Here is a 19,717-nt window from a genome sequence, read left to right on the forward strand (position 1 = left end):
ATACCACTTTTGAAGAACGCCAGATCGTGATATTCCATCATGCTCGACGTAAATCGCATAGAAAGATATCGCAGATGCTTAACATAACCAGAACAACAATTGGAGATATAATAAGACGATGCAAAAATGAAGACAGAATTGATTCAATTCCCCTGACAGGCAGACCAAGAAGGCTGACACAACGAGAGGAGCGGTTGTGCTTCAGAATGAAAAACGAAATCCGAAAATTAGTGCTCCGAAACTGACAGCAGCTGTTTTAGAGGAGTGTGAAAAGAAAGTGGGCACTGATACCGTGCGAAGAGCACTGCGAAGTAATGAGTTCTTTCGGAGAAGAGCTAGGAGGAAACCATACATTAGTGCAGTAAATAAAAACAAGCGGCTAGAGTTCGCAAAAACCTTCGTACGCAAACCCAGTGCTTGGTGGGAGGATGTGTTATTTGTTGATGAGTCAAAGTTCAACATCTTCGGGTCCGATGGAAGGCAATTTGTGTGGCGAAAACGTCACGAGGAACTGAGAACAAGCAATTTACAAGCAACGGTAAAAAAATTGTGGAGGAAGAGCAATCGTGCAGGGATGTGTAGCATCGAACGGGGTTGGTGCACTGGGTTTCATTGAAGATACTTTGACAAAAAAAGGGGGTATTTGGCTATCCTCAAAAACAATTTGCGACAATCGGAACAACTTGGTATACACTGTACTTTCAAGTTCTACCAAGATATCGACCTCAAGCACAAGTCATAACTTGTCAGGGAGTGGCTGTTGTACAACTGCCCGAGGGTCTTGAAACTCCACCACAATCACCCAACCTGAACCCCATTGAGAAGGTATGGAGTCGAATGAAGGCAGCTCTGCAATTGCGGCGGCCAAGTTCCTTCAGAGACTTGAAGAGGAGACTGCTACAAGAATGGGCGGCATTAAGCCCTGATTCTATCAAGAAAGTTATCGCCAGTATGCCGAATCGACTAGAATATGTCCTAAAACATCAAGGTGAACCTATAAAGTACTGAATGTGTAACATTGTTGTGAATTATGCGAGTTTATGTTGGTTTTTGTATAGTGGCCGAATATTTTTGAGGTGGCACTGGAATTATTGCTTTTATTTAATGTACGACAGAGGGCGTACTAATGACTGTCAGAAGATTTTGAATTACATCACAATGTTTGTAGAACGTGTTACTATGTTTTCCTACATGTTTCGTTGTATTAAACGTCATCACTATAGTGTAAGAATAACTACCCATTAAAAGTGTGTGAAAAATCAGACTGACCGAATATTTATGGGAGTAACTGTATATGTTTTTCAGTAATGTTTATAAATGGAAATCTATTTGTAATTGAAAGTTAATAAAAAAAAACTGCATGCCTTATTGCTGTAAAAAATGAATTTGTTATTCTCTCTCCTAGTTTATTTTTGTGTGTGTGTGTGTGTGTGTGTGTGTGTGTGTGTGTGTGTGTGTGTGTGTGTGTGTGTGTGTGTGTGTGTGTGTGTGTGTGTGTGTGTGTGTGTGTGTGTGTGTGTGTGTGTGTGTGTGTGTGTGTGTGTGTGTGTGTGTGTGTGTGTGTGTGTGTGTGTGTGTGTGTGTGTGTGTGTGTGTGTGTGTGTGTGTGTGTGTGTGTGTGTGTGTGTGTGTGTGTGTGTGTGTGTGTGTGTGTGTGTGTGTGTGTGTGTGTGTGTGTGATGACTGACTTGCTCATTTTGGTTCTTTGCAGGGTAACCTTTTCTTCAGTTTTCTCTTTTATATCTCAGTTGATATATTTTATGCCTTCATGCTGCTTTCAAATGAAATGATTCTAACCTAAATTTATTGTAACATAATTATTTTTTTGTCAAGTGTTTGAGCCTTTGTACTAAGAAACAAGTCACCAAGTGATACTAAACAATTTGAAAGAGATTCTGAAAAGAAGGATAGGAAAATTGCTCATTTTGTGATGTTTCCAGTCTGGAGGATTTATTTCCGATACTGTTTCGTATCTTCTCTTGTTTTTAAATTAATTATATAATACCCTTATATATCCTCTAATATGTCTCTTTCTCTTCTAGACATTTCTTATTTTGTGTAATTTATTTCACCTCTTGTAAACATTTTATCTCTCATTTTAGTTTCTTGTCAGATATATAAGCAGTCAATTTTATCAGTTTTATGTTTGATTCCTATCTACAGTAAAGATTTTTTTAAATATAGTGTAACTAGAATGCCTGCTATAAATTAATTTAGATATCTATGATATGTTGACCAACTTTAAAACCCAACTTGTATCACCGCTTGTGGGTAGGGGATGCACGCAAAGACTACACATACTGTATCCCCTGCCTGTTGTAAGAGGCAACTAAAAGGGGCAACCGAGGGATGATTGAATTAGAACTATGAGACTGCTTGTAATTAGTACTATCGCATGAGGAACACTATAGGTCACCTTTACGTGCGAGTAGTACCACTATGTTAGGCACACAATAGGTTTGTGATTAGTAGCAATAGAATGTGAATCAATATGGGTTTTACAGTACCTGTGATTAGTACCACTATATGCGGAGCACCACAGGTTTACGTTGCCTGTGATCGGTACCACTATGTGAGCGACACCGTGGGTCTGCATTGCCTGTGATTAGTACCCACTATGTGAGGAACACAACGGGATAGGACGAGTCCCTGTGATTTGTACACCTATGTGAGGACCACCATGGGTTTGCGTTGCCTATGAGTGGTGCCATAATGTGAGAAACACCTTTGAATATTACATTACTTGTGAGTAGTACCACAACACGTTGAACACTGTAAGTCTACGTTACTAATGATTAGTACCACTACATGAGAAATACCATGGTTCTTACTTTCCTAGCAATAAATGCCATTATGAGGGACCATTGACCTGGATTTTGGACCCCTTTAGATAATAAGCATCATCGATTCAGGTTTGTGCTTCGGAAGCAGCCCCTTGGTCAGTATATGCTATTGTTTTAAGATAGTTTCTGGGAAGGTGGGCCTTTGCGGATCGAATCCACTGATTGTTTTTAAGTTCATAATCATTGTTCATTGTCTCTTTTTTTGAATTCTAGTCAGTGGATTAATTTTGGAATTATTTTTAACTTTCAATGTTACGAGCTGGATCTGCTGATTATTTTAAATTCATATTCATCCATTCATTCTTCATCATCACGTTTTGAATTCTGGTCAGTGGATTAGTTTTGGACTTTTAAATTGTCATAACATTTCATCTCATTTCGCACCAGTAGGGACTGATGACCTAGATATTAGGCCCCTTTAAACAAGCATCATCATCAACTTATATAACTTTTCTTAGTACTAAGAACACCATTGTTGTCTTCAGTAGGTTGGTTATGGCTCATAGGGGTCTCTTTACATACAGTTTTTACCCTTAATACTAGTATACTACCTGTGAAATATAAGTATTTAGTTACCATTTACTTCAGACTCTAGTCTTTATATATTAATATTTTTATGGTACAAAAGAACTTCCCCTTGATAATAGAAGTACCGAGCTCGATAGCTGTAGTCGCTTAAGTGCGGCCTGTATCCAGTATTCGGGAGATAGTGGGTTCGAACCCCACTGTTGGCAGCCCTGAAGATGGTTTTCCGTGATTTCCCATTTACACACCAGACAAATGCTGGGGCTGTGCCTTAATTAAGGCCACAGCCGCTTCCTTCCCAGTCCTAGCCCTTTCCCGTCTCATCGTTGCCATAAGATCTATCTGTGTCGGTGCGACGTGAAGAAAAAAAATTTAAAAAAAAAAATAGAAGTAAAAGATTCATACAATATTCTGTCTGTGTCATTGATGTGATTGAACTTTGCCTATGATGAAAGCCACGGTTATGCTCCTTCCTTGAGATGGTCGTCAAAACACTTGCCACCAAGGAACTTCTTCAGGTGAAGGGAAAAGAGTAGGGGATGTGCTGACATTGTTCCCAACCAAATGTAATGAGATCCTGGATTGATCAGCTGTGTGTGGTCTGGCATTGTCATGAAGCAAGATGATTCTACGGAAGAGCATCCCATACCATTTGTTCTGAATCACATGACACAGATGTTGTAATGCTGCACAGTAACCATTTTTGTTGACTGTTGTATTCTGAAGCAAGAATTCAACAACCAAAATACCTTGAATTATGCACATGATCTTTCGGTTGGAAATTGTCTGTTTGAATTTGAATGCCTCCACTCCAGGGATTGCTGCTTTGAATCAGGACATGATGTTGAATACCCATGTCTCGTCTCCTGTAACAATGTGGTTTAACATATCATCACCTTCCTCAGCATATCGTGTGAGAAAAGCCGATGCACTACCCATTTATTTGATCTTGTGTTTCTTCAGCGAGGTGTTTTGTCACCCATCGTGCACACAGTTTCTGAAATCTTTTGCAATATATTGTAGATTTGTACAATATAAATGTCTAATCAAATCCTCCTATTCAATACATTATAATATACTTCATGTATAAAGATGTTCTTACATTACCATACGGTACATGTTTCGACCCATATTTCGAATATGTTTTTAAATCTTGAAATATATAACTTACAATCCAGTAATATTATGAACAAAAGTTATTGAACATTGGTACAATGGGTCTCATTTGAATCCTTATTATATACAATTAAAACATACTGTGAATATTGCTTGAGATATAATCTTTCTTAAAATGTTTAAATCTTGCTGTTGTAGTTAAAATATCTAAATCTTCAATCCTGAACTGAACTCATTTCTTAAAACTCCATTGTAGTCACCTATAGAGTGACATATAGTGAAGTGCAACAATGTGGTAGAGAACGCACCTTAACATTTTAGAGAAACAACAGAAAGTGACAAAATTGTATACTTGTGAATTTTTGCCTCAGTTGCACACACCAAATAATTTGTGACGATGGACAGTCAGCTGTTCCGCAGGATGTCGTGCACATATTGATGACAACCTTCATTGATCATTTGAACCCATTTCCTCACCATTCCATCTGTTATGCACTTTCACCATACACCTCACACACTTGGCAATGAATGTCAGCTGGTTTAATATTTTGTGTATTCAAGAAATGTATCTCGCACTGTATCTCACATTGCAAACCATCCACTTCATGGTCCGTATCTATAAATTAATCAATAAATCAAGCAGAGAAATTGTTCCACCTAATGGATACTTTTTATTTTGCCTTTGATGAGGCAAGTAAAACATAGTTTGGATATTGCTTGAGATATAATCTCTTGTCTTAAAATTTTAAAATCTTTCTGTGTAGTTAAAATTTCTAAATCTTCAATTTAAACTAAACATGTTCTACTCGTAAATTGAATTTGCCAAAGGCAAAATAAAAAGTATCTATTAAGTGGAACAATTTTCTTATTGATTTACTGCATGTCACAGTCGGTGGGTTGAACTGTCTTGAACATTTTATACACTCGCATCAAGATGCCCACACTATTGCATGTGGCATGTCAACCGATGACTGAAGCAATTGTGCATCTGTCACTGCAGCGCTACACCAGAAATACATAGAAACTGTACTTGCTTAAAAGAACAAAACAGAAATAACATGCACTTCATATACTTCGATAGCGCATATGCAAGGTCATTTTATATCACCATCAGCTAACTGCTCTGAGATACCCAGCTATTTTTTAGCAACTCATTATAACAACCATTTCAATTAAATTTAATGATTATCATCATTAAATCTGTCTGGTTCAACCCAAACAGTTCCCTTGTTAGAAAGAGTGATTTGAAGACTTGCACCATGGACATTGCCATGTAGAAATATATTCAGAGGCTTAAAGAAAATAAAAATCTTAACTATCTTTTCATCTGGATCTGTGGTTCTTATTCTGAAGACTTACAAAAGCATTCTTGCCATCTCTACTCATTTTCATGCTTTGTTTTTAAAACCAGAAAGACTTATTTGTAGCAGATCAGAGTTTTTGTTTTATAGACATGTTCTTTGACCCACCTTTCTTTATTTTGGAAACAAATTTATCTGCACAAAAACCAAGAAGATCCTTGGCCATGTTCATAAGCCCCAGGGGCTCTGAACTTTGGAGCGTGGGTTGGCGACCACAGGGCCCTTAGCTGAGTCCTGGCATTGCTTCCACTTACTTGTGCCAGGCTCCTCACTTTCATCTATCCTATCCGACCTCTCTTGGTCAACTCTTGTTCTTTTCCGACCCCGACGCTATTAGGTTTGCGAGGGCTAGGGAGTCTTTCATTTTCACGCCCTTCGTGGCCCTTGTCTTTCTTTGGCCGATATCTTCATTTTTCGAAGTGTCAGATCCCTTCCAATTTTCCGTCTGATTAGTGTTATATAGAGGATGGTTGCCAAGTTGTACTTCCTCGTAAAACAATAATCACCACCACCACCACCATGTTCATAATCCTGTCATTAGTTGGACCAGCAGTAGTTTCCTTAACTTAATTAGTAAAACAATCTTGTACAAAGGCTCATATGTTGGGCCTTCTACCATGATGGCTATAGCTTTACTGTTCAGTGAACCTATAGTCTGTTTAATGAAAAATCAAACTGTTTTGTGCAGGCAACGGCTGGAGCTGATGAGAGAGATGTATCACAATGAGGCCGAACTGTCACCTACATCACCCGATTATAATATAGACTTCTTGACCGGAGGTGATCCCTTCTATGATCGCTTCCCGTGGTTCCGCATGATTGGCAGGTAAGATATCTTCAAGCATCTATACATTAGAGGTATAACTTATGTGCATGAAATCTTATTTATCAGTTTGGAAAAGGTTTTCCCATGACATTCCTTTCATAATGTTGAAATTATTCTGAAATCTTATTGACTCCCAAAGTTTAGATAGAAAACTGACTTTAATATCTGTATGGGATTCACTGTATGGTAATTAATTATAAGTAACAGAAAAATGGGAAATGACAGATAGTCTCTATAGAAAGATGGGAACACAAATAGGAGCATGTTATATGATAAACACAATGAGAAGTTAGCCTGGGTAGAGGAAACAACAGGAAGTGAAGGAAAGAGACCATGAATTGATGAGGATAATTTCCACATCTTTATACATTGCTTTGTTCACATTCTCTCTTCATTAACCTCAGTTCTTCTATACCCATTTATTCTGTCCCCCTACTGCTTCCTAGTTTCATCATAAGGGTACAGGTCAACGTTCTTCATAGTAATCCATCTTGCAGAATGTTGTATTGTTTTAAAAAGGATTTATGAATTTCATTAAGTAATACTGTATACTGTACACAGTTGAGACTGCAGCATTTCCCTTTGTTGCAGAGCATTTGTGTACCTGAGTAATTTGATGTATCCTGTGCCACTTATACATAAGGTGGCAATAGTGAATGAGAAAGGAGATGTGAAAGGGTACCTTAAGGTTGCTGTGCAGGCAGTCATAGGTAAGTGTTCTTCCTTTCTTTTTTGTATTAGTTGCTGTTTAGAACCTGTTACCCATCTCTTGGTTTCAGAATGTACTCAAGGGTATTCTCTCTGCTATGAGTTCTTATGGAATAATGTGGCATTTCTGTTTACGTTCTCTTACATTTTATTTGTCCAGGTTGTAATATTGGATTTACAGACAAAAATTAAGAAAGAATTATTATGACAATTGAAACGTGGAATGTCAGGACTCTTATAAACTTAAAGAATAAATATCATCATGAACCTCTAGAACAAGTAGATCATTACCTCTATCTACGAAGTATTTTATGTAGTAACAGCTCAGCAGAAGTCAATGTGGAGAACAGAATACATGCTGCCCAGATAACTTTCGGACATCTTACACATCGGGTCTTCCTGAACAAAGACTTAAGAATATACACAAACTTGATGACATATTGAGCAGTTGTCATCTCCACCTTGCTCTGTGGATGTGAAATCTGGACTCTATATCACCGTGATATGAAGAAACTAGAGCGCTTCCATCAACTGAACCTCAGAAATATTATGAACATCAAATAGGATGACTACATTCCGAACACAATTCTGGAGAGGGCAAGGATGAACAGTGTAAAGGGCACCATCATTAGTCACCAACTTGGAGGGATTGGGCATGTCCAGCATATGATCGATGAAAGACTTCCTCGAAAAATTCTATATAGTTAAATCAGTACAAGCATGATACTCCATGGTGCCCGTCTGAAGACCTTCAGGAGCACTGGCATCAATCCAAGTTCTTTGTATATCATCACAGAAAACTGCACTCACTGGAGCACAACCACTGCAGCTGCTCTTGCACAATTTGAGTGTGAACATCATAGACATGGAATAGAAAAACATCAGAGGCATAAACAACTCCAGGCTCAACCACGACCTCCACCGTCTATAAGGTGCAACCAATGTGGTCATATGTTTCGTGCCAGGATTGGTCTCATTAGCCATCAAATGCATCTGCATCCCTGAAATCAAATCTTGGAAGAATGCCAGGAGAGAGATTAATGCTTGGAAACGAGTATCAGCTGACGACGAATATTGGATTTAATATAGGTTAAGCAGAAAATGATTCTCAAGGACTTTGCAATACTGCCATTATAATATTATTCATCCTCTTTCCACTGTTCAGTCTTCCCATAAGAGCCAAGTGTAATGAAATATGCTCCAAAATGGGATTCTAAACCCAGAGATTAGAATTCAAAATGTATTTGCATACCTGCCAACCCTTCCGATTTACCCGGAAACTTTCCGGTTTTTAACTCGTCTTCCGATTTATTTTTATTTCTTCCGATTTTTTACTAATATAACCTCTAGTACCGCCAATACTCTTCCCCTTCGATAAAGGATAAATTCTTACGTACTTGTGTAATTTACGAAACCTTATTTTCAAGCGTATTTATTTGTTGCTTTATTTCGTGAGTGTTTCGTCCGTCGCCTCCGTGTATCGTGTTTCCCGCACACCACAACAGCGTGCGCGCTTTATGCAGCTGGGGATTCGGGGCGACAATCGTCCTGCAAGCAAGAGGCTAGCGCGCGCTAGCGACTCAGTTAATCAGGACGAAAGAACGAGTTTATTGTGCTGTTCGCGCGCTGTTGACATCTTTTCTGTGCACAGTTTCGTCGGAGTGGTAGGCCACATGTTTTTCCCCCTCTCTGTCAAAGTCGTTTGTTAATAATGTATGGGACATATTGAATTGTTTTGCATGTGGTAGTTTCGCGTATTTAAGTGCATAATTTTAATGAATTTAATGTTTTTAAGGGGGTTCTTGTCGGTGACAGTTTCTGGCATTTTCTTTTCTCGTTATGGCCAAAAAATATAACAAACGTTATCTCCAAGTGTTCAGAGATACCTATAAATTTCCGTTCATTTTACCGTCTAAGGGAAACTACCATATTTTTCGCGTAATTAACGCCCTTGCATAATTTACGCATCCCAATAATTTTAGGTCCAAAGTGGAGAAAAAGAAATGTTCACGTATTTGACGCACCCACAACTTCGAACATCCATCACTCAGCTCCGGATGCGTTTCGAAATAAAGATGTCAACTACTCAAGTAGCAGGCTTCCTATCGCGAAGCAGGCATTCCACACACAGGGCAACGTGCTGTTATTAGCCGTCAGGAAATCCCACTGCACTAGTTTTACGAGTGTTTCGGGTACGGGACCTTCTGTGATCTCAAAATTGTTTGTCATTACACAGTATTCCAGTAATACTGCATCATACAAACTCGCGGTGATCATTTACGTCGAAACATACGGGAATAGAGCAGCGGCCAGCAAGTATTCAGTGTCCAAATGAAACGTACGCTACCGCGGTAACAGAAGTGCACTTCAAGCGGCCAACAAGTCTCCCAAAGCATTTCGCGGACCAAAAAGCGACAAGTTTCTGCAAGTAGAGGATTATCTGCTTAAATATATGATTTTGTTGGGCAATGTTGGATAAGCCGTTTCTCACGAAATGCTGTATTTTAAAGAATGAGAAATAGCCGCGGCACATGGAATCAGTGTCTCGGATTTGAAGGTTAGCCGAGGCTTGATTAATTTTCTGAAGAGAAATGAACTTTCTCTTCGACGAAGAACAACATTATGCCAAAAAAATGATGAATGATTTCAACCATTGTCATCGCTTTGTGATTGAGAAGCGTGAAATGAAGGAATATTTGATCTCCCTTTATAGGAACCGCACGTCAGACGCCAATCAGTTTCCGTACGCCACAAAGTCGAAGAATCGATGAGAAAGGAACATATAGTGTTATCGTACGCGCTATCGAAAGCCAAAAACAACGATGTACTGCAATGCTTGCTGATGGCAGAAAGGTTACACTTTACATTGTTCTAAAACGAAAAACAATGCCTAAAGCAAAATTTCCGCGAGTGATCCACGTTCGTATTCAACAGAAAGGATGGATTGACACGTCACTCGTACAAGATTAGATATGAACGGTTTGGGGTAATGTAGCAGGGTCCCTTCTTCGATGCCTGGCCCTTCTCGTGTTGGATAGTTTTCTTTTTTTTTTTTTTTTTTTTTCGGTATGCCATTCAGGTCGTATTTTCAGCTCGTAATGAGAAGAATATTTTCTAGTGTCGGTACTTGAAACCCACGTGTCTAACTTACCTGATGTACCCTATTTGACTTTTCAGAAAAAATCTCTCGCCGGAATTTTACGCTGTATGACGATAATCGCAAATGAGTTGAACCAATTGTCTTTATATTATATTTGATGTATCTTTTAAACGTAAATGAATTATAAATAATTTGTAAAGATCTGAATTCCGTGAATAATTTACGCATCCGCAGTTTTCGCCTGTATTTTTCGTCAAAAAAGTGCGTTAATTACGCGAGAAAATATGGTATTATGGATTTTGTTGTGTGTGTCGGTGTGACATAAATATTATTATTCGTATGTAAGTGTCATAAATGAGAGTGATTAGGTACATTTTCTTGTAACCATTTTTATGTTTTCTTAGTTTAAGATTTTAAATTTAATGATCAATTCGCATTGTAACTGTAGGTATGTATGCCTTTTATCCTGAGCTATTTTCACGTAGACTGTGGTGAAATATGCGTGATGAAATCCAAGAATTAAAAAATCTTCCTATTTTTGAATTCTAAAAGTTGGCAGGTATGTATTTGTTTATCGTATGGCTTGTAGTGCTGGGAGTGTCTGAGGACATGTTCCCGCCTGGTGCAGGTCTTTATATTTGACGCCCATAGGCGACATGCATGCTGGGATGTTGGATGATGGACGATGACGAGGAAGGGAGAGGGTGAAACCCGGTGTCGGCACGTAGCCTGCTCAAATAACACCAAGGGTCTGCTCAAAGCTTTGCATCCCCATCCGATGGACAAATCGCCATCAACAGTGCTCCACGCCCTCCCTCCATAAGAGCACTTCGGAAAGGTTTGGTATTGAATCCAGGCTTTTGGCATGCAGTCTTGTGATTAGAAATTGTATACCACCACCTCTCCTACCCTGCCGCCCAACATTCTGATGGTGAAATTTTTTCATCCAATGCGACTTGAACCAGAGCTAACCACAGTGTCAGACCAGATAGACTTCAACGCCTTAACGATCATGGTCTCCAGGCGGGCTAGAATTCAAAATGAGTCGAGGCGATCCTCGGTGGCTATTCTGTATGTACTGTAGCTCTTTTTTTCTCGGATTTTTCCAGCCTCCTGGGAAAACGGCTGCTATAGTCCTACAGTACTGCCCTAGTCAGTCTCAAGTGATAAAAAAACTACATGCATTTTCACTAACATCAAAATACCCCAGATTACGCCATTGTGGTCCTCACCTATGGAAATATTCTTGGTGAACATAAGGCACTGAGATTCCCAATTTGGTTTCAGGAGTGGTAGATCAACACTTCAGGCAGTTCAGTGTCTTCAACAGGACATAGAGGGAGCCTTGGATCAACCTAGTGGAAAACTTTATGCCATCTTCATTGATTATTCAAAGGCTTTTGACACGATTCACAGAACTATTCTTTTAGAGAAATTACAAAAGATCACCGACCAGAGTTTCTGTCTTCTTCCACTAGTCAAAGATCTGCTCACCAGCAGTTGGATAGAAATCAGTGATGGCATTACCAGATCCGGTCCTATTTTACAAACTATTGGGGTATTCCAAGGTGACCCAGCTGGCAAGGTTCTTGCAACAGTTTTTTTTTTTTTCGATCAGCGAGGCATTTTGCTGATTGATTTTTTTGCATGAGCGACACACAGTCGATGCTGCTTACTACTGCGAGCTGTTGAACAAGGCGAGGGTGGCATATCACTGCGAAAGACGAAACCAACCAATTCGACAATGCGCAGCCCCATACTGCAGCTCTGTCTCCAAGCTACAGGAAATGCACTGGACTACACTTGAATATCCTGCTTACAGCCTGTAAGAAGCTTAATGATTATAATAAATATGGCCTTACTTATATTTGTGTACAATGAAAAAATTATTCCAAATAACAAATTCAAATTCTTATACAGTACTAGTTAAACACTCCTGCTTTGTATGGGAGCAGTTGTGAATTTAAGGCAATAGATTACTTTTAACTGAGAACTTATAAGATTTTCGTGTACGTGAAATTAGTTGTTGTTCCTCAAGTAATGAACACAAAAATATTTTGTTTTAATGTAACACGCAAATGGGACAAGTAAAGCTGTCCATGAGGAAAACTTTCTCCAATGAGATCAACTCCAATCACACTAAATGTCTGACCCTAAGCTTTGTTTATTGTCATGCCAAAGCAGACTCTTATCAGGAATTTTACCAGTTTGAAATCAAAAGGCAAATCTGAAGGAATCGTAGGGATTTTCGATATTAAGACTGCTTCTTCTGTGTCACAGCCAGTTAAATGAGTAACTTCTATCAGTTTCTCAAAATTTTCACTACCAGTCTTGTCCCATAGCATAACTATGGTGAGTAGATTACATAACAATATAATAGGCACTCCCACTTTCAAAATCAGCTTGTGAGGTGGCAAGCTGGAAGGATATAAAGGGTTCAGAAATTCTGTAGGGTAATGAACAGCTACTTCACTACCGACTGCTGTGTTTACTGAGTAATATACTTGAACCTGGGCAGTGAATTTAAAGGAAGATCATTCTTTTTGTCTTTGTGAAGTCATTCTTTCTCTGTCCTGTGACATTCGAGAACCACTTTGTTGGTCAGCAAATACAGGTCGTCAGTGACAAGCTGCTGAGCAGTCTGATGTCACCCATTGCTTTAATGGCCATGTTTAGTCTTTCTTTGACATGAAGGGAAAATTGTTTTCCAGCTGCTTGAAATGTTATTCCCAAGTACCGGAAACTTTATACTGATTTTAACTGCCGGTCCCTATAGTAGAATGTTCCCTTCTTGCCTTCTCTCATAAAAGTCATTGAGACCAGTCTTATCCTCATTGTCTCAGCTTAGTTTCTTCTTCCTTTTTTTTTTCAATTTGCTTTACGTCGCACCGACATAGATAGGTCTTTGTTTGTTTTTTTTTTTTTTTTTTTTTGCTAAGGGCTTTACGTCGCACTGACACAGATAGGTCTTGTGGTGACAATGGGATGGGAAAGGCCTAGGAGTTGGAAGGAAGCGGCCGTGGCCTTAATTAAGGTACAGCCCCAGCATTTGCCTGGTGTGAAAATGGGAAACCACGGAAAACCATCTTCAGGGCTGCCGATAGTGGGATTCGAACCTACTATCTCTCGGATGCAAGCTCACAGCCACGCGCCTCTACACGCATGGCCAGCTCGCCCGGTATAGATAGGTCTTATGGCGACGATGGGACAGGAAAGGGCTAGGAGTGGGAAGGAAGCAGCCGTCACCTTAATTAAAGTGCAGTCCCAGCATTTGCCTGGTGTGAAAATGGGAAACCACGGAAAACCATCTTCAGGGCTGCCAACAGTGGGGCTCGAACCCACTATCTCCCGAATACTGGATACTGGCCGCACTTAAGCGACTGCAGCTATCGGGCTCAGTGCCCATTTACTCACTTTGTTAAAATTACTTTGTAGGTGAAAACTCTGAAATGGACGTTACGGCCATGTCATCTGCATACATGAGTAATTTGACGTTACTAGACGTTGTACAATATAACTATTTATAATAGTTTATTTAAATCCGCGGATTTAAATAAACTATTATAAATAGTTATATTGTACATTTAGACCAGTCAATACGGACCAAACACAATATTAACCTATCATGGTTAAGTTTATTAACAGTTACTAGACGTTATCGATTTTGTAATGTCTGCCGTTGTAGTAATGAAGAGCAAAGCAGCCTGACTTATTGCCCTGCAATTTCCATTTGTTCGGACCGCTTAAAGAAGCTCTAGGAATTCAACGATTTGAAGATGACGAGAGTGTGGAAGACTTCATACGCAACTGGCTGGTGACACGACCCTGTTTATGATGAGTGCATCAAAAAGCTGCCCATATGCTGGGACAAGTGCATTTTCAAAACAGGAAACTATGTGGAAAAATAAATTGTAATCGCCTTGTGTTTTTCAATAAATGAATTTAAATCAAAAATAAAGTCCCATTTATATTTGATCCCCCTTCGTATTAGCTTGAATGTAGTTCTGTTATAGTTGGACTATAACCTGCAAGTTCATCTCTACTTATTATAAAATATTCTCAATCCTGTCTGTCTGTGAGGACTAATTTTGAGAACCAGTGGGTGGATTTCGATGCAGTTTTCACTACTCTGTTAAGCACTTCTTGAGAAAGGTTTATGTGGCTGAGAAGTAACGATTTCAGTGAGAAAAAAAAAGGCTGTCCGTACACCTTTTCAGCTTATGCTGGCTTAAAGAAGATACATCTGTTCTATGAGCATGAAAATGGTAGAGCATAAAAAGTTCTACAAAAAAGTGCATGATGGCATATATCTAAAACACACAGCCCCACTATAAGTGTTTTTATGTTACAGTAACAATTTAAGTGAAGTGAAAGAAATAAAGGCTGAGTGCCTTTTTAGCTTACGCTGGCTAAACCATTATATTAAGAGGTAAGAGTTGTTCAGCATAATAAGTTCTAAAGTTCTACAGTACAGCCTTTTAATTAGTTAATCCTTATCAAAGTAAATGGTTTATTCCCCCTCAAATAACTAATGTAGGTAGATTAAAATGTAACTTACATAATGTTATTTTCATCTATACTTTCAGAGATATTGTTTTTATTTTTTTGTGCAATCTCCATTTGGAAATATGAAAATATAAACGACCCGCTTCTGAGCAACTGTGTAGATTGCGAGCCAGGGCTTGGGCTATCATCGGCTTCGGTGTCAACAATTGAACATGATACGATACAATAATGAATAGTTTTCCAGTGATTTTTTTGTTATCTATATAAAATGTATGATAACCCATCATGCCGAGATGGAAAGCAAATACAGGTCGTAGTACATTGCATTTGAAAAAAGTGCATTTATCACATAACTATATGAAACTGACCAATAAAGCGATTCTCAAATGTCACAGGACAGAGAAAGAATTACTTCACAAAGACAAAAAGAATGATCTTCCTTTAATCACTGCCCAGGTTCAAGTATATTACTCAGTAAACACAGCAGTCGGTAGTGAAGTAGCTGTTCATTACCCTACAAAATTTCTGAATTCTTTATATCTTTCCAGCTTGCCACCACACAAGCTGATTTTGAAAGTGGGAGTGCCTATTATATTGTTATGTAATCTACCCACCATAGTTATGCTATGGGACAAGATTGGTAGTGAAAATTTTGAAAAACTGATTGAAGTTACTCATTTAACTGGCTGTGACACAGAAGAAGCAGTCTTAATACCAACAATCCCTATGATTCCTTCAGATTTGCCTTTTGATTTCAAACTAGTAAAATTCCTGATAAGAGTCTGCTTTGGCATGACAATTAACAAAGCTTCGGATCAGACATTTAGTGTGGTTGGAATTGATCTCATTGGAGAAAGTTTTTCTCATGGACAGCTTTACTTGTCCCATTTGCGTGTTACATTAAAACAAAATATTTTTGTGTTCATTACTTGAGGAACAACAACTAATTTCACGTACAAGGAAATCTTATAAGTTCTCAGTTAAAAGTAATCTATTGCCTTAAATTCACAGCTGCTCCCATACAAAGGAGTGTTTAACTAGTACTGTATAAGAATTTGAATTTGTTACTTGGAATAATTTTTTCATTCTATACAAATATAAGGCCATATTTATTATAATCATTAAGTTTCTGGCAACAGTTGTTGGGTGAAATCTTGGCTCCATTTACATTCTGGTACACTTTGAAGTGTGTAAATCTCCTTTGCACATATCTCATTCCTTCTATCCAACTAAAGAATGTATGTGGATGCAGTTAAATAAATTGTACTTGTTAGAATATTAGTTCTTGCCATATTATTCTTCAAATCTGAATATAATACTCCTACTAATGTTTCACCATTTTAGCAGGATAAATGTAGTTCCACTACTTTCACACCTACCTCCTGCTGAATGTTCATAGTTTACCCAGATTTAAACTTAAATCATCCCCTTTAGTGTGTTGCCTTTTTAATAATTTTTTTTAATTAGTCAGTATAAATGTCTATGGTAATCATATATGTAGAGACTTAACACAGACCTTGTTCCAGAAGAGGAGAACAGTGACTATGTGAGTGGAGTGCGGCAGTCTGCTCGTATTTCATTCGATGATGAACTATTCATTGGTCAGCGTACTCCATCAAAACGTGGCTCACTATTGACGCAAACGTTGGACAAGAACCAGCAGCAGTTGGAAGAACGGGTGGTGGAAGGTGAACCATGCAAAGATGAGCCAGTTGACACTGATGGCGATGAACCAACCAAAGACTCTTGTAAATTGGATGGTGAGTAAGATATTGAAGATATTTAACTCAGTCTGTCCTGTAAATATGTGATAGTTGCCCAAAAAGTCCCTGCTTTCACTCTTAGTTATTTTGTAAGTACCAAGTTTATAATGTGTTTGAATGATACAGGGCAATTCAGAAAGTTGCACAGAAACTGAAGTAGCCCAAAGAGGGGTCAAAGAACATCAATTTTTTTAATAGAAACATATAATTGAGGATGAAACCCTACATCAGGGGAATCCTGAGTATGTGGTGGGAGACATTCCAAACAGCTTTTGTAAATGACATTCCAGTGTCTAACTTCACTGTGTGCACAAATGACTATCACTTCATTGATTGTTAGTTCTGAGTTGTTTATGAATTGAGAGCATTTTGGAAAAATAAATTAAATAGTCCATTATTTTGTTCCTGATATTTCCAGGTTTACCTTAATTCAGGGTTTCATTCTTCTGGTACTTTTACCGCCCCATGAAAATGGGTGTTGCACTGTTGGCAGATAGTTCAGATGATATTTGTAATTGTCAAGAAAACAAACTGTTGTAATCTTTTAAAATTTCGGTGTTTAGTTTGTATTTGCTTGACAATATCATATTCTTCTCTACAATTTGTCAGACTTAACTTTTTTTTTACTTTGTTATGAATGACTGTTGTATGATCCTTGGCTACCAAACGAGTTGACTACATGGTTTAGCTCTCATAACTATGAACTTTTAATTAAATTTAAGAATTTCATCTTATGGGAGATGATAGGTACAAATTCCCACTGTCGGCAGCCCTGAAGATGGTTTTCTGTGGTTTCCCATTTTCACACCAGGCAAATGCTGGGGCTTTACATTAATTAAGGCCATGGCCGCTTCCTTCCCATTCCTAGGCCTTTCCCGTCCCATCATCGCCATTAGACCTATCTGTGTCAGTGTGACGTAAAGCAAATTGTTAATTACAGCCATAGTCATTTCCTTCACAGTCCTTGCCTTGTGCTATCCCAATGTCGCTGTAAGACCTGTCTGTGTTGTTGTGACATAAAACAAATAGGAAACAATGAAATAAAACATTTAAAAAATATTTTGCTGCTTGCTCATTTGTTTCTTTGAATGGGCACAGATTAAAAATATGAATGAGAATTGAACGGTAGTGTGGTTCAAAATATCTGCATTGATATAAAGAAGTTCTGTGATTAGTATACATTTTATTCTCTCTGGTGTTCTTTTAGAGCTTGATGGTGATGCAGATAGTGGCCGAGGTGACAGCTCTATGTCAGAAGAAGAACTTCCTCCTCACCTAACAGTTGGCTCAGAGTTCACATTCCGTGTGACTATTCTGCAGGCTATGGATATAGCTTATGACTTTGATGAAGTCTTCTGCCAGTTCAAGTAAGTTGAAAATGTATTTCTGTTTGCCTTTTTTTTTTTTGTTCCTTTGCTGTTGGTTTCTTAAAATTTAATATTTAAGGTGTTTTCTCTGGCCTAAAACCTGAATCCACATTAAGAGATGTCTGCTTTAAGAATAGCTATGCTCTGAAGCTTCTAAATCTGGACGTCAGAGGTGAACTATCATAAATTAAAAAATTACTATTTTGAGGGGTTTATCATATGCAACTTCCTATGGGTACAGAGACTGCCTGCTGAGGTGGTAAAGGCGTGCTCGGTTCACCGGGAAGGATGTGGGTTCAATTCCCCGTCAGGAAGTTGAAAAATTTACGAAACGTGATTTCCACTTTTGGAGGTGCATATGGTCCTGAGGTTCACACAGCCTATGACAAAAATGAGTACCAGGTTAATTCTTGGGGGGGGGGGGCAAAGGCGGCCGGGCATAGAGCTAACCACTCTACCCCATCAAGTGCCGAGGTTACAGATTGTGGAAGCCTTTACTTTCCACCCTCCAAGGGCCTTAATGGCCTGTACGGAGATGACTTTTCTTTTTTCTTTTTTGGCTTCTTATGGGTATACTATTGTATGTTTTGCAGGAATGAAGATAAGCTATGCGATTCTATCATATGTGAAAGGAGAACCCAACGATAAACAGTGGTAAATGATCATACGACAGTTCAACCTACTGCCCTCCGCTGACTTCCTTATCGTATTTGTTCTTACGATTGTTTATCATGGTCAGAATTGTCAGTTTGACCTGCCTGAGAGATAACGAAATGTGCACCTCAGCAGCTTTTTTTTTGCTTGCCTGTAAAGTTAGTGAAATGTCACTTACGATAGTTTACCTCTGATGTCTAGAAATGTTGAGAAAGTTTTTCATCTCATTATCTTCAATATATTGTTTGTTCTTTTGGCATCTGCTGCTATTACGTTTACTTTCTTAGCACCAGGGATTGTAAGTTTCTCAATGCCCTTGGAAAACTCGCTAATTCAGTAGCAAATCTCTGGTCTAGTAACTAGCTGCATAAACCCTGAACAAGTCTTCATTTATGTACAGTAGAAGTCCGTTATAGCGAGATTTCACAACGTCGGAAACTTTACTCGCTATAGCAGATTGTCGTTATATCCGATTTTTGTATAAAATTCGGAAAACCCCCCATGCGTATTAAAATTCGTATGAAACGGCAATCAGTTTGTTCAAAACTTGCGTTTCCGCAAATGTTATCCACACTACGGCTTACTTGTTTGTTATTTTTCGAAATCCGATACTACGTGAAAGTGTATGTTTAATTTCATTCTGAAAAAAATAGAGTACTGTATTTCTCCGAATCCAAGATTTTCTTCAAAAAATTTAAATCAGACTCAAAACGTACTTTGTAAAATCATATGAATGGCTTTCTTGTACAATAGGCCTACGCATTTTTAGACGCCGAACATTGACTTTCGTCATGCCTATTTTTTTGCAGCTGCACAATTATTCTTTATTTCCACGGATTTAAGGGCCATTAACTTAAAATTGGCAACATAATACCGAAGAGAACCCGTTGAAAATTTGCCGGCAGTACATATTCCATGCGTCTGTACATTGCGACGATTCATCAGGAA

At 38.5% G+C, this 19,717-nt stretch overlaps 1 protein-coding gene across 1 annotated transcript in view; it reads left to right on the forward strand.

Annotated features, from left to right (window-relative positions):
* The window catches only part of unc-104 (kinesin family member unc-104), an 871,528-nt gene that overhangs the window by 680,060 nt on the left and 171,751 nt on the right, over positions 1 to 19,717 (forward strand). The window contains exons 18-21 of the mRNA XM_067138474.2: positions 6,534 to 6,671; positions 7,263 to 7,381; positions 16,512 to 16,745; positions 17,956 to 18,115. Of these exons, the coding sequence (XP_066994575.1) occupies positions 6,534 to 6,671; positions 7,263 to 7,381; positions 16,512 to 16,745; positions 17,956 to 18,115 (651 nt within the window). The remainder of the gene's footprint in view (positions 1 to 6,533; positions 6,672 to 7,262; positions 7,382 to 16,511; positions 16,746 to 17,955; positions 18,116 to 19,717) is intronic.

Source organism: Anabrus simplex, chromosome 1 (assembly GCF_040414725.1).
Source record: "Anabrus simplex isolate iqAnaSimp1 chromosome 1, ASM4041472v1, whole genome shotgun sequence".
In the NCBI taxonomy this organism is placed as follows: domain Eukaryota; kingdom Metazoa; phylum Arthropoda; class Insecta; order Orthoptera; family Tettigoniidae; genus Anabrus; species Anabrus simplex.